This window comes from Cricetulus griseus, chromosome 6 (genome assembly GCF_003668045.3).
Source record: "Cricetulus griseus strain 17A/GY chromosome 6, alternate assembly CriGri-PICRH-1.0, whole genome shotgun sequence".
NCBI classification, from domain to species: Eukaryota; Metazoa; Chordata; class Mammalia; order Rodentia; family Cricetidae; genus Cricetulus; species Cricetulus griseus.
This window is the reverse complement of record NC_048599.1, coordinates 155220148-155234673: the sequence shown is the minus strand read 5'-3', so window position 1 is coordinate 155234673 and position 14526 is coordinate 155220148. Positions and strand designations below refer to the sequence as shown.

Sequence of the window (14526 nt, the reverse complement as noted above, 5' to 3'; positions counted from 1 at the left end):
TGGTGATGGTGGTGATGGGTGATGGTGGTGATGGTGATGGTGGTGATGGTGATGGTGGTGATGGTGGTGGTGATGGTGGTGATGGTGATGGTGGTGATGGTGATGGTGGTGATGGTGGTGATGGTGATGGTGATGGTGATGGTGGTGATGGTGATGGTGGTGATGGTGATGGTGGTGATGTGGTGATGGTGGTGATGGTGATGGTGGTGGTGACAGGTGATGGTGGTGGTGATGGTGATGGTGATGGTGGTGGTGATGGTGATGGTGGTGATGGTGGTGATGGTGGTGATGATGGTGGTGATGGTGGTGATGGTGGTGGTGATGGTTTGGGTGGTGATGGTGGTGATGGTGGTGATGGTGGTGATGGTGGTGATGGTGGTGATGGTTTGGGTAGTGGTGGTGGTGATGGTGGTGATGATGGTTTGGGTAGTGATGGTGGTGTATATAAAAGGAAAGATGTTTTATCAGCAAGAATGGAAGCTCCACAGAACAGAACTTTGTTTTGTTTCCCAGGGGCTGGCACTTAAAGGATGGAGAGAGACAATGCCTATGTCACCCACCATCACAATCACAGCAGCCTGCCATCAAGTGTCTGCAGGGAGCAGCCACCTGCACCCAGGCTCCTCCTGCACCTGTGTTCCTAGTTAATACTTTGTCTTCTAGACTACGGCCATGCTGTGGTCTGGGGAACCCTAGCTGTGCATGTCACATCTGCCATATGCTGTCAGACAGCCACTTGACCTCTGAGCCCCCGCCTGTCTCTGGTTCAGGGAAGATACTAAGGGCCACTTCCCAGGACTGTTGTGTGGGTGACCTGGAGTAACTAATCTTAGAGTAGAAGTGTCTGGCAAAGGGCCCCAGCACATGAAGACAGGAAGGATTATCTGGCATTAGGAAGCCATCAGAGATACTGACAGACAAACCTGGCTGAAGTGACAATTGGCAAGGAAACCCTGCTATTCCCTGCTAACAGCCTCAGCCCCAGACAAAGACATTAGGCCTTCCCACACTGGCAATTCTGTTGGTCCCACCTCTGGCCTGATACCCTGTCCCAACTTATCCTGATACAAGGGAACCTTCCTGGTGCCAGAGAGGAGCCAGGGAAGCACCGCCCTCCCCCAGCTGGGTCCCACCTCACCACACAGGCCACGGCCCTGGGCCTTGCTGGTTTTGCTGGCTTCCAGGATCATGAGTCCTGAGCTGTGGAGCCACTGGATCTGGATGTGTGAGGGTGTCCGGATGATGTACATATGGCCTGTATCCTCAATTCGGAACCCATATCTGCTCACCGGTGGCCACACAGCCTGAGAGTCCACAGTCACCTTAAAGGGTGAGGAGTTACGGGCATGGCTCATATCTGTCTGTACCACCACATACCTACCCACTCATATACCCACTTACCCATTCATCCACCTGCTCATCTATCCACACTTCCATCTGTCTGTCCACCTACCTACCCACCCACCTATCTTTTCCTTATCATTCTGTCCATCAGTCCTTCTGACAAACACTTACAAGGCACCTCCTATGTGCCAGGCACATGCATCCAAGGCTCATAACATGGAGTTCAAGCCTCTGACAGTATAAAGAGGAAGGCTGGAGGTATCCGAGAGTTGGGACCTCCCAAAGGCACGCTTTTTTGGCTCCTGAACATAGTCTAACAACACATGGGAGAATTCTGAAAATATTTTACGGGCAATAAAACCAGAACTGTACCAGCAGGAGGCAGGCTGCATCTCACTGCTGGCATGAACACGAATTCCCATCCTTTCTCAACACTTTCTTATTCGCTGGCTGGATCTGCTCAGACACTTTCTCCCCAGAGGCCTTCTCTACAGCCTTGTGGGGAGGTCTCCCTCCCCAGCATCAGCCCCATTCTGCGCTGACCATCCTGGAGGAATGATGCTCTTCCATAGTTAAGGTCATCATTAGATCATAGTTTTCTTTGGGCAGGAACTGTGTCTAATTCTTTGAATTCCCAGCACTTGCCTTTGAGCTTGGCTTCATTTGGGGGCTCAACCAATGTTAAATAGTCAGCACAGCTCAGTTCTCACAAACCCTCAAGGCTGTGGCTTCTACTGCAAACTGACAAGGTTTCACATGTGTATAATGTGGAGTAAGAGTTGAATGAGTTTTATGCTATAAAACTGAAAGGCAGAAAAGATTAAGATTATAAAATATTTATTATGGTTTGCCATCCTCCCTTTACTAATCCACAAATTACCCAGCATGTGAGTTACTAAGCTACAGCAAGGAGAACCTCCATTCAGGAGCCAGAAACTGTGGCTTTGGGAAGGTCCCAACTCTCTGATACCTCCAGCCTTCCTCTCTGTACTGCCAGAGACTTGAACTCCAGGTTATGAGCTTGACCCTCTGTATTTGAAGCCTGGGCCCCTGGGATTGTGCAGACCTAAATAGTCCTATAAGGAATAATGAGACTGAAGCAATCGTTTAAAAGTCTCCCAAGAAATACAAGTGCAGGATTAGATAGATCCATGGCCAAATTCTGCCAGAACTTTAAAGAATTAATGTCAATGCTCCTCAAACTATTCCTGAAAACAGAAAGAACGCTACCAAACTCATTTTTACAAAGCTAATATTACTCTAAATCCAAGTTGGCTAAGAATATGACAAAAAAATCCAAAACTATAGACCAATTTCCCTCATGGCACACACACACACACAAAAAAAAAACCCTCAATACTTGCAAACTAATTCAACTATACAGCAAACAAATCATATGCCAGATCAAATTGGTTTCATTCCAGAACTGCAAGGATGATTCAATATATACAAGTTAATAAATGTGATACAGTACGTATAAAGAGACTCATGAGTAGAAGTCACATGATCATCTCATTTCACAAAGTCCAGCATCTTCTAGTGATAAGGGCCCAGGAGAAACTAGGAACAGGGAGAACACACCTCAACACAATAGCCTATAGGCAACATTGTATTAAATGGGGGGGGGAACTAAAGCGGTCCCTCTAAAGTCAGAGACAGACAAGGGTTTCCACTCCCTCAGCTCTTATTCAATTCAGAGTTTAATTATATCCTGAGCAACAAGGCCAAAGAATGAAACAAAAGCAATGAAAATAAGAAGGGAAGCCCAAATCATATTAGTCCCCCTTGCAAGTAATATGATACCACATCTAAAACACCCTAAAGACTTCATCACAAAGTTCTAGGACCTGATATTTCAGGCACAAGGCAGAAAAGCAATCCCATTCTCAACAGCCTCAAAACAAAGCAGAAATATACTTAATCAAGAATGTGAATGTATCTACAATGAAAAATTGAAGCCTCAACAAAAGAAATTGAAGATAGAACGTGGAAAGAGCATCCATGCTCAGAGATTCACAGGACAATATTGTGCAAACGGTCATATTACCAAGGACAATCTATAGATTTGATACAATTCTCTTTTTTTAAGATTTTATTTATTATGTATACAGTCTTCCGCCTGCATGCCAACAGAGGGCACCAGATTTCATTCAAGGTGGTTGTGAGCCATGTGGTTGCTGGGAATTGAACTCAGGACCTCTGGAAGAACAGTCAGTGCTCTTAACTGCTGAGCCGTCTCTCCAGCCCCCTTGATACAATTCTTATCAAAATTCTAACTGTCTTGACAGAAACAGAAAAACAATCCTAAAATTCACATGGAAGTACAAAGGTCTCTGTATAGCCAAACAATCCTGGGAATAAAGAGCAATGCTGGAAAGACCACAGTACCCAAGTACAGTCATACTCAGAGCCATGGTGGAAAGGAAGAAAGGGAGAAAGAAAGAAGGAAATAAAGGAGGGAGGGAGGAGGAAAAAAGGACAAGGGAGGAAGGAAGGGAGTGAAGAGAGAAGGAAGAGAGAAGGAAGAGCAGGAAAGAAGGGAGAGAGGGAGGGAGGGAAGGAAGGAAAGGAAGGAAGAAAGGAAGGAAGGAAGAAAGGAAGGAAGGAAGGAAGGAAGGAAGGAAGGAAGGAAGGAAGGAAGCAGAGCAAAAACACTCCTATCACAGCATGAACACAGAAATAGATGGGATCAATGGAAGAGAAGACCCAGGAACGGATGGTACACAGCTACAGCCACCTTATTTTTGACAGACGTTTAAACATACATTGAAGGAAATATCACCTCTTCAACAGATGGTGTGGTGAGAACTGCGGATCCCCATGTGGAAGATGAAAAGTAGACCTATCGCTCCCTACAGAACTCACAATGGATCAAAAGCTTTACTGTGAGATGTGAACAGTTGACTCTGTTAGAGGAGAACGTGGGAAAACTTCTCCCGAACATAGGCAGAGACTTTTTGAAAAGGCCTCCAGTGACGCTGGAAATGATAGCAATCTGATAAAGGAAGTTTCATCAGAATAAAGAGATCCTGCACAGCAAAGCAAACAATTGCCAGAATGAAGATGCAGCTTGCTGAATGGGGGTGAATCTTGCCATTCATCTAAGAGGGAGATCAATACAGAGATATCTATGGAACTCAAAAATTAAACACAAAACACCAAATCATCCCGTCAATAGGAAGAAAATGAATTGGACAGAGAATTCTTTTGACAGCAATTATTTAAGGTTACACTGTCTTGCCAGGCTCATGTTGCCTGTTACCTTCTTCCCCTGGCTTTAAAATGCAAAGCATCCTAAATTAAATAACTTTCAAGTGTATCATATTTTGCTTTATTTTATTTAATTTATTTTTTGAGCAGAGTCTCACTGTGTAGCCCTGGATGGCTACACAGAGGCAGCAAGCCCCCTGCCTTTTCCTCCTGGTGCTGGGATTCCAGGTATGAGCCATCATTTCTTGTCTCCCAGTCCCTACCCCTAATTACAAACAAGTCCCAGGGCCCTTACTCCTGCATACTCTGGTCCTCTGACTAGTCTCCTGCCCGCCACCTCTTTGATGTACTCACCTTCCTGTTGAAGCGGTTGATGGTGACATGATGGGCCAAATGGGTCACATTCAGTATAACCAGACAGAATGGGGGCCAGTTCAGGTGTCCCTGCAGAAAGCCCAGCCTCATCAGCCCAGATCCCCACCACAAGTTCCCCTCCAACTCTGTGAGTGAAGGAAATGTGGGCATACTTGCAGGCATGGGTAGATGGTACATAGAATCCTACCTGACCTCATGCAAGCCCTGCTGAAGGAAAGGAGGGAGGAAGGAAGGGATGGAGGGAAGGAGGAGGGAGGAGGGAGGAGGGGGAAAGGAAAAGGAAGGGAGGAAAGGAAAAAGAGAAAAAGGGAGGGAAGGAAGGAGGGAAGGAAGGAAAAAGAGAGGAAGAGAGAGTACTTCCTCTGCCAATTTGGCTTAGGAGGTTATCCTAGCAGGCAAGCCCCTGCATCTGGCACCTATGTCCACAGGCTACCACCATGGAACGGCTTCCTTCTCCTCTACACCTGGTGTCAGTTTAATGAGTCTAGAAAGCTGCAGGGACTAGGAAAGGTGCAGATCCCAGAAGGGCCAGGAGATGGCACACTCTGCTCCACTCATCCCCTCAGTCACCTGGCCTGCTAAGGGGAGATCAGTTACCATTCCAGAAACCTCCTGGGAGGCAGAAAGAGAAAGAGGCTGTAATGGCCCTCCCCAAGATCTGCCCTAACTTCTGGCTTTCCTTGAACTCTAGCTTTACTGCCTAGTTTCCCCTCTCAGTCTAGGTCAGTCCTCAGGTCCTGGCAGGGAGAAAAGCAAGCGGCATTTACCAGGTTGGCACTCTTACAATCCAGGACATGTACAGAGATTATTTCATCTGGGCTCTGGCTTAGAATATAGATAGCCTCCTTGAACAGGGCCACGTGGCTGCCATCGAAGGTCACAAAGCTCAGGTCCGGGAAGATTGAGCATCGGCCTGGAAGCAGGGACAGGGAAGACCAAGCAGATGGCCCCAAGGCCACCTAGGAAGACGAGCAGGTGAGTCAGAGACTCTGGGGATTGGAGAGTAAGACTCAGGTGTCTTACAGAGTTCAGAGGTCACAGTGAGATGAGATTTCTCACCAAAGTGTGGAAGAGAACAGAGACTGGGGAAGAGGCGTGCTGGAGTAGAGAAAAGAGGAGGACAGAGGTTCGGGCAGACCCCAAAACTCACAGGCACATTCCCAGAGCGGGCAGCAGCGATCCCCACCCACCCGCACAGCAAGGCCCAGGACTCCACAGTGCGGGCGTGCAGCACCCTGAGGACAGTGCTGGGACTGGTTCACACGTATTAGCTGGCCTTCTAGGCAGATGTGCCGGACACAGTCTTGTTCGGCGATGGGCTGTGGCACAAAGTGTCAACATAAGCACCCCTTACTTATGGTATTACCTACCTCAGCCCTTCTGGAGTCAGCCATATTCAAGCAGGGCAGGCAACCTTGGTGCCCTGGGATGGCTAGTTGCAACAATCAATTTGAAACAACCAAGAGTCACTTGGGAAGAGAGTCTCAGTGAGGGGCTGTCTGTACCAGGTTGGACTGTGGGCATGTCTGTGGTGGGTTGTTTTAATTGTCTTCATTGATGTGGGAAGGCCCAGCCTGACCTCAGGCGGCCCCATTCCAGGGTTTTGAGTGCTAGACTGTGTAAGTGTAGAGAAAGGTAGCTGAGTAGCAAGCTCACAGTCCAAATCACATTCTCACCACACCCTGTGAAAAAACACCAACTCACCCATGCTGGCCCTGGACCCAAGCAGACAGTGTGGGACCCTGCTGTGACTTCAGGGGACCAAGTAGACCTGGGGCTTTTTCAAGTACCAGGAACTTGAGATAGGGATGAGTACACTACCTCCATCTTGCAACATAGGGTGGAAGGACAGGAGCCTCCCAAGCACAGCCTATGCCCATATGGTAGTGCCTATCTTAGTGGCAGGGGACAAGGCCAGGTCTTGGAGAGAGGATTCACAAACACTGAGGAACTTGAGGAGACACTCACCACACAGGTGTCAGAAATGTTCACTTCAACCTCCATCGATCCCTCTGCTATGCTCTGGGCTGGAGCTGAGCGCCCTGACTGCTCTGTGGTGGCCTGGCGCATGACATCCTCTTGGGGCTGGAGCTCTGCTGGGGTCCCGTGGGCTTCTGCCAGCTGAGGCAGCAGAACCAGTGAGCCCTCCCTAGAGGCTGTCCTGGCTGATACCTGGCTTAGGGAGTAGGATGTGGATACCAGTGGCACTGTGCCAGCCTGGGGGCCTTCCGTCTCCATCTCCAAGGAAGTAACAGTATGGCTCACTATGGCTGTGAGTTCCGTGAACCCATCGTGGGCAGAGCCAGAGGTGGAGGTAGGTGGAGACACTTTCTTAGACAGGATAGCTGCTTTAGGGGTGGTGCTCTTCCGTGGGGCAACAGACACTGTGGGAGGCACCCCAGCAGTCACACCTGAGGCTCCAGAGCTTGGCGATGTGACTCCCAGAATTAGGTCTGGAGCCACAGCTGTTATTTGGGGTACTGTGGAGCTAGGTGAGTGTGCCTGGTCCTCCACAGCAGACCTGAGGGGCACTGTGGGACTGAGGATGTGAGCAGGTGGCGTCACAGTTGTGGCCAGGGTCAGAGTGGTGGCCTGATGTTGAGGTGGAGGGGTAGTGATAGAGCCTTGGGGACCTGGTGTGGCCACTGGGGCAGATGTGCCCACTTTAGCCAATGGCAGGATGGTGTCCAGAGGCAGGCCAGAGAGGAGCTGGGGTGGCCGAGTTGACTCTAGAGAAACTAAGCCAGGAGCTGTGGCGGTGTGTTGGGCTGGATGAGGCAGCCTTATAGGCTGGCTATGCCCAGGTTCTTCCTTTTCTGTAGCTGGCACCACCTCCAAGTCCTTGGTGACAAGGGGATGGACAGCCCGCTGTGTTGAGCTCACCACAGCCAGGGGGTGGCTAGAACTCGAAGTGCTCTGGGACAGGATGAATGGGGACATCCCTGTCTTATTTGTGGCCTTCGTTACTGTAGCTGTCAGGTGGGACCCCCGGGGGGTGGGGGGCCTGGAAGTTGCTCCAGGGGAAATCACAGACCTGGAAGAGGGGCTTGGTCGCCAAGAGGGCTGCAAGGGTGTAGTCCTAACAGGAAAGGAGTCATGACTCAGAACTGTCACAGCTTTGGTCAGGAGTGGGAAGCGAGCTACAGGGGGCGACCGGGAGGATACAGTGGTGTTGGGACTCCCTGCAAAGGTCACGGTCACTTTGGTTGTCTCTGTTGTACCTGATACAGTGCCAGATGTGGATGTCTGCAGAGAACCAAGGAGGGAGGACGAGGTCCCTGGGAGGTAAGAAATTGCTAGGAGACTGGCAGCCCCTTCCTCTCTGGCTAGGGCCTCTGTGTAGTGATCAGGAAGGTTAGATGTTGTTAGCCCCAGTGGGGTCTGCAGTGTGGATTGGGCAGGGCCTGGAGATGGCACTGGCCCCTTGGTGGCAGCCATTGGTGGGTTTGGGGCTGAAGTCAGTGGGGCTACTGGGACAAGGGCAGGCCTGTGGGTGGGGGCTCTTGGAGGCTCCTGTGGGAGCTGCAGTTTGTCACTGGGGGTGGTTAGTGCTTGACCAGGTGCCAGGGTCTCATTGTTAAGTGCCCCCTCTGTGGGACCCTGCAGGGCTGGCTCCACACCTGGGGCAAACAAGAGAAGAGACTCATAAGGGGGGGTGACTGCCCCAGCCGTCCTCATAAGGCATGGCTGCAGTATGGGGCTGGAGGACTAGTACCCTAAGCAATCCAGCATGCATGGCTTCTGATGCCAGACAGCCAAGGCCTCTGTCCACAGAAGCCAGCAAGGCTGGACTCTGTCCCTCTAGCCTAAGCCTGGCTGTGCTGTGCACTCAGCACAAGACCCCAAGCAAGACCTCCACCCTCACCTTTCCTTTCTCTGAAATGAGGGCCAGACAAAGCCTCCCCAGCTGCGTTCTTTCCTTCCAGAGCCCTGTGCTGACTCTGCTGCCCTGTGATCTGGGACCCTGAGCAGAATTTCCCAGCAACACCCTGGAGACTTGAAGGGGTCAGAAGGAGGAAGGAGAACACCAGGCCACTTACAGTCTTCCAAATAGACACATCTCTGTGTGACTTCATCCAGGACCTTGGGTGTAGGGCACACAGGGACACAGCCTTCTACCCTAAGGACAGAGCAGGGAGCTGGCTAGTGATCAGAACACAGTGCTAGCCTCTCTCTTTTGCCTGGATAGCACACAGGCCCCACCCTTCCTTATGTATGTACATGCTTATCATGCACACGCTCATGTAAAGCCCCATAGAGACCTAGTCACACATGTGTACAGTGGCACCATGCCCATACAGGGAGACATATGTGAGAATGTGAGAATGTGCACACCTATGCATATGCTCAGACTCTCCACATGGGCCCATCCTCACATAGCCCACAGGCTCTTTCCAAGGCTATAAAAAGCCAAGATATATGCATACTGCATACATGATATTCTTCTATGTAGATGCCCACAAATGTCAGCTTACACACCTCCATGACATGTTCAATCACTCTCAATTGCATATAATCCGCTCACACGGGTATGCGAATGTAGCTGTGTACAGCCCTTACATACTTAATACATAAAAACAGAAGTTTCGGCTATATACGCACCATGTACCAGTATACAAATCATTTATATTTATATATGGCACACATACACTGTTGTGATTTGAATGTGAACCCGTGCCCCCTATAAGATTTGCTGTCATGCCTTCCCACTACAATGGTTGGATCTCTTCTTAAACTGTGATCAACCCTTCCTTGCTGCTCTTGTCAGGCATTTTGTCATGGCAGTGAGAAAAATAACTAAGACACACATAAAAACACATTTCCCCAACACACACAGTCCAATACTCACCTTAGTATACACATACACACACGTGTGTCTATACACATGTTCCTGGTGTGTTCAGACTTGGTCTCACATGCATTGACGCCATACCCACTGCCTCCCGGTCTTACCTGGGCACATCCTGGCAGCTGGCTGCCTGTGGGTCACGACAGGTCTGGAAGCAGGGGCTGGCACAGGCATCGTACTGCCACTCACAGATGGGGTAGGCAGCCCCCAAGGGCTTGACATCTAGAAAGACACTTCCTTCCAAGTCTCTGCACTGTGAGACTGAACACCAGAGTCCAGAATTACCCCAGCTCAGCCCATGCCTCCCCTGCCCTGTAGTGAGGACAAGTGAGTGACTAAGGCAGAAAAAGAGTAAGAAGCCAGGCAGAGGAGCCAGCATTCATGATGGCTGAGGTCTTGCTGTCTTCTCCACCAGGAGAAGGTTGCACTTTAAGCTCCTGGGGCCAATATGTGTCCTAAGGCAGGAAACTGGAGCCACACACTACATGAACCTCCACCAGGCTCAAGTGGTCTGCAGAAGCAGGCAGGACCCAGGAAGTCAGCTGGGTCTCAACCCACCCTGCCACCCTCCCTCACCTGCCAATATGGACATCAGATCACCATCTATTCCAGGGGTATCCCCCAGGGAGCACCCCCTTCCAAAAGGATGACGATTCTGTTCCTTTGGGGACATGTGGAAGGGAAGAGGGGGAGGGCAGGAAAAGCAGCCCCAGACTGAGCAGCAACAGCAGGGCAGACGCTTACCCAGAAGGCGGAAGAGTGCACCGCCACGAAATGCCTCTGTGTGTTCATATGTCCGCAGAGCCAGCTCAAGGCCTGATGAGTGCAGGAAGGAGCCAGGCTTTGCCAAGGACTCCAGAGCCACCAGGCCAGCCTGCCACGTTCCCCGGTGTAGGGAGAAGGAGGCATGCTTGTGGAAGGCTTCATCTCCCCGCCACTTAGCCATCCCTATGGACCCATTGTCTGTGGTGTGCAGGAAGAAGTTGGGTCTGTCAGCTGCCTCCAGGGACAGGACATCGGGGTCTGCAGAGCCATGGGAGTTAGGTCAGTGTACAGAGGGGACCAGATTTAGGGAGTGCAGCACACTAGCATGCATCCTCACACTCAGCGGTTGAGGATGACAGCTCCCTGGGGACAAGCTGGACCAGGGTCCCCTTTGACCTTCCTCCCTGTCCTCAGTCTTCCTCCTGCCCACTGGCCACCCTCTGGTCATTCATCTCTTAGGATTAAGTGGGAGGCTATAGAAGCCAACAATTATTCTCTCCTGTCCTGTCCTGTCTCTCCTCCCATCCTCCAAAAAAGCTTTGCCTGTCCTAGTGCCTGTTATGCCTGACACCAAACGATAGGAATGGCCTTTCTGCAGGGTGACAGTCCACTGGATGTGGGGAGCAACTGGGTCTGGTGATTCAGCAAGCTCCGTGTCCTCACAGTGTCCAATGTTCCCCTATAAGTTTCTCATCCCTCAAGACCCTAAGCTAGCTCCCCAATGCAGAACCCCCACATCGGACTCTGAAACATGCCCCTCCTTGTCATCATGTGCCATGGGGCTAGAATGCCTGCTGGACAGGGACCGGCTCTCTGTCTCTTAATGTCTGGTTCCTGTGCTTGCCCTGTGCTTAAGGCTCAGTGAGAGAGAGAGAGACAAGGAGAACAGAGGAGAGAGGAAGGAGGGAGGGGGAGGAGGGGGAAATTGAGAAGGAAAAGAGAGAGGAAAGGAAGAGAGAAGAACACAAAAGAAGGGGGCTTGCTGCCTCTGGGATTCTCTGAAACAATAGTAGGGGACAAACGCCTCTGTGGGTCCTGTCCTAGGCAGTTGGGGGGGTCACAGGGATCAACAAACTAGTCTGAACTAGGAAAAGAGTATGGGGTTGGAACCCTGTGGGTGGCTGTGGTCTTCAGTACCCCCTTCCCTGTCGGTTGGCACTGCCTTTCCTGGGAGAGCTAGACTGGAGCCAGAGGGTGGGCCTTACCATGGGCCTTGGCCTTGTACAGAGCAGCTGTTAGCAGGAAGCTTGAAATGTCCCCTGGCACCAGATCTTCTGCCCTCACAAGGGCTATGTCACTGTCTACTGCCTTCGAGGCCACGAGAGTGCCACCAGCTGCCACACTGGACAGCTGGTAGGGACCTTTACCTAGAGCTGGAGAGAAGAGCCCCTATTACAAGCCTTACCACCCAACCCACCTGTCCCAGCCATCAGAAGTTCAGCAGAGGCCGGTGTTAGAAAGGGATTCTTGGTAGCTTCTCATCCCAGACCACAGGTACTTTAGTGGCTATATTGGGTCAGGAACCTCAGGCTGGCAGCCTCTGAAGGAGATGGAACCTCCCTCTGTGCTTAAGCCATAGCACAGGGAGCCCATGACAGTCACCATTACCGTGACAGACATTGCTCCATCAGGGACCCCACCCAATCCTAAGGGATGACAGCAAGGACCCCAGAGCTTAAAGCTTGTATCTATTTGTTTTGTGCATATGTATGTCCCACTTGTGTTTGGGAGGGCTTTGGAGTGAAGGGGATAGGGTGGAGAGGGTATGGGTGTCCCAGACAACTGTGACAGCTTTATAAATGATCTTCCTGGCTCTTGTGTGTCCCAGCTGTCTGGGTCACCTCCCCAGTGGCTCTCCTCATCCCTAGGATAGATCAGGAACACAGCTGTAACTTGGGCTCTTCCATCCTGGTCCCAAACTTTGCCTCCCCACCCCGTCAGGGTTCCTGTCACATCAGACTTCCTTCCTCCTTCATGTATGGCTGCCCCAGCTCATCTCCATCATGCTGTCCACTCCCTCAGAGAAATCCTCCTTTTGTGCCACGAAGATACCTACTCAGTCCCTGGAGACCAGCTCAAGTGTCACCTCCTTAGGGAAGTTCTCCCCACATCCTCTCCTGCCACACCCTCCTCCTCGCTCTACCAGCCTTTGAAACAAACACACACGAGTCACAGCTCTGTGGTGTGGGTCTGCATTGGGGTTCCCATCTGTGTCCTTCATTAGAAAGCAGCCAACTGTGAAGTGTGCTGGTAAATGGTCAGCAACCAGCTGTCAAAAAACAGACCTGTAAAGGCTCAGAGCACCCACATGGTGCTGGGATGCTCCCATGAACCTCTGTAAAGGCTCAGAGCACCCACATGGTGCTGGGATGCTCCCATGAACCTCTGTAAAGGCTCAGAGCACCCACATGGTGCTGGGATGCTCCCATGAACCTCTGTAAAGGCTCAGAGCACACATGTGGTGCTGAGATGCTCCCATGAACCTCTGTAAAGGCTCAGAGCACACATGTGGTGCTGAGATGCTCCCATGAACTTCTGTAAAGGCTCAGAGCACCCACATGGTGCTGGGATGCTCCCATGAACCTCTGTAAAGGCTCAGAGCACACATGTGGTGCTGAGATGCTCCCATGAACCTCTGTAAAGGCTCAGAGCACCCACATGGTGCTGGGATGCTCCCATGAACCTCTGTAAAGGCTCAGAGCACACACGTGGTGCCGGATGCTCCCATGAACCTCTGTAAAGGCTCAGAGCACACATGTGGTGCTGAGATGCTCCCATGAACCTCTGTAAAGGCTCAGAGCACACATGTGGTGCTGAGATGCTCCCATGAACCTCTGTAAAGGCTCAGAGCACCCACATGGTGCTGGGATGCTCCCATGAACCTCTGTAAAGGCTCAGAGCACACACGTGGTGCCGGGATGCTCCCATGTACCTCTGAAAAGCCCTATTTCCCAGCCCCCCATGAGGTCTGGGCCACAGAAAACGCTGGGAGGAAAATGAAGCAAGGAATGGGTGGGTGGGTAGGTGGGTGGAGGATGCTGGAAGCAGCTTGTCCTTTGCAAGTTACTGACACCCAAAATGCCACCCTCAAGGGAGAGAACTGCTCAGAACTGCTGCTGAAATGTCTTGCCCGATGTCACCAAGGACCCTCCTCTCCCAGGGATGAAGTTCTCCCAGAGTCATTCCTTTGGGCATTGAAGGTCTGGGGCATCAGCCACCCCTTGGAACTACCATCTCTTCTGAGCTGTTATATTGAAGCCTGGTCCACCTGGCCCTTGTCTCACAGATCCCTGGTCTTGTCTCTCATGTCCTTTCTATATGCCACAGTTGTTAGGTCTTAAACGTGGGACACACGCTAACTGCATGGGTGCAGGATGCCAGGTTCTCCCAGAATTCCTCAGTTCGCCTGTTACAGCAGCAGTTCTCAACCTGTGGGTTGCCTAAGACCTTCTACATATCAGATGTTTACATTATGACTCATAACAGTAGCAAAGTTACTGTGATGAAGCAGCAACAAAAATAATTTTATTGTTGGGGTCACCACAACATGAGGGACTGTATTAAAGGGTCACATAATTAGGAAGGTTGAGAACCACTGTGTTACAGGGTCCACCTGGCTGGCATACCCCACCCCCTACCCTAAACTTCTCCAGCCCAGGGGCTGGGCTGCCCTCCCCCTAGCGGCTCTTCCCTAGGTAATCCAGACATTTTGGCTATGCCAGTACTTTTCTATCCTTTTGCCTTTTGGCCTCTGCCTCCTGGCCTCTTGGCTCCTGGCTCTCCCCTCCCCCACACTATCCTCACAGGGCCAAGCTCAGGGTCATGTTTCACTCTGGACTCTTCCAGATGCCTCTGCCTCTAGCAGTATTCTCCCTTGTATCTACAATAAGCCTTCTCCGCCACAGTGTCAAGGAGCAGTCATGTCCTCCTTTTTAATTTCCTCTTCTCATTCAATAGTCTGGCTGGGAAGATACCCAAATCAG

The 14526-nt window shown here is 51.0% G+C and overlaps 1 protein-coding gene across 2 annotated transcripts in view; it reads right to left on the bottom strand.

Annotated features, from left to right (window-relative positions):
• Positions 1-14526, bottom strand: part of Otog (otogelin) — a 70835-nt gene that overhangs the window by 16789 nt on the left and 39520 nt on the right. For both annotated transcript variants that reach the window (XM_027420542.2, XM_027420543.2), the window contains exons 32-40: positions 11749-11916; positions 10523-10801; positions 9883-10000; positions 8970-9049; positions 6898-8549; positions 6080-6248; positions 5697-5842; positions 4909-4998; positions 1139-1322 (exon numbers count right to left, since the gene is read on the bottom strand). In XM_027420542.2, the coding sequence (XP_027276343.1) occupies positions 1139-1322; positions 4909-4998; positions 5697-5842; positions 6080-6248; positions 6898-8549; positions 8970-9049; positions 9883-10000; positions 10523-10801; positions 11749-11916 (2886 nt within the window). The remainder of the gene's footprint in view (positions 1-1138; positions 1323-4908; positions 4999-5696; positions 5843-6079; positions 6249-6897; positions 8550-8969; positions 9050-9882; positions 10001-10522; positions 10802-11748; positions 11917-14526) is intronic.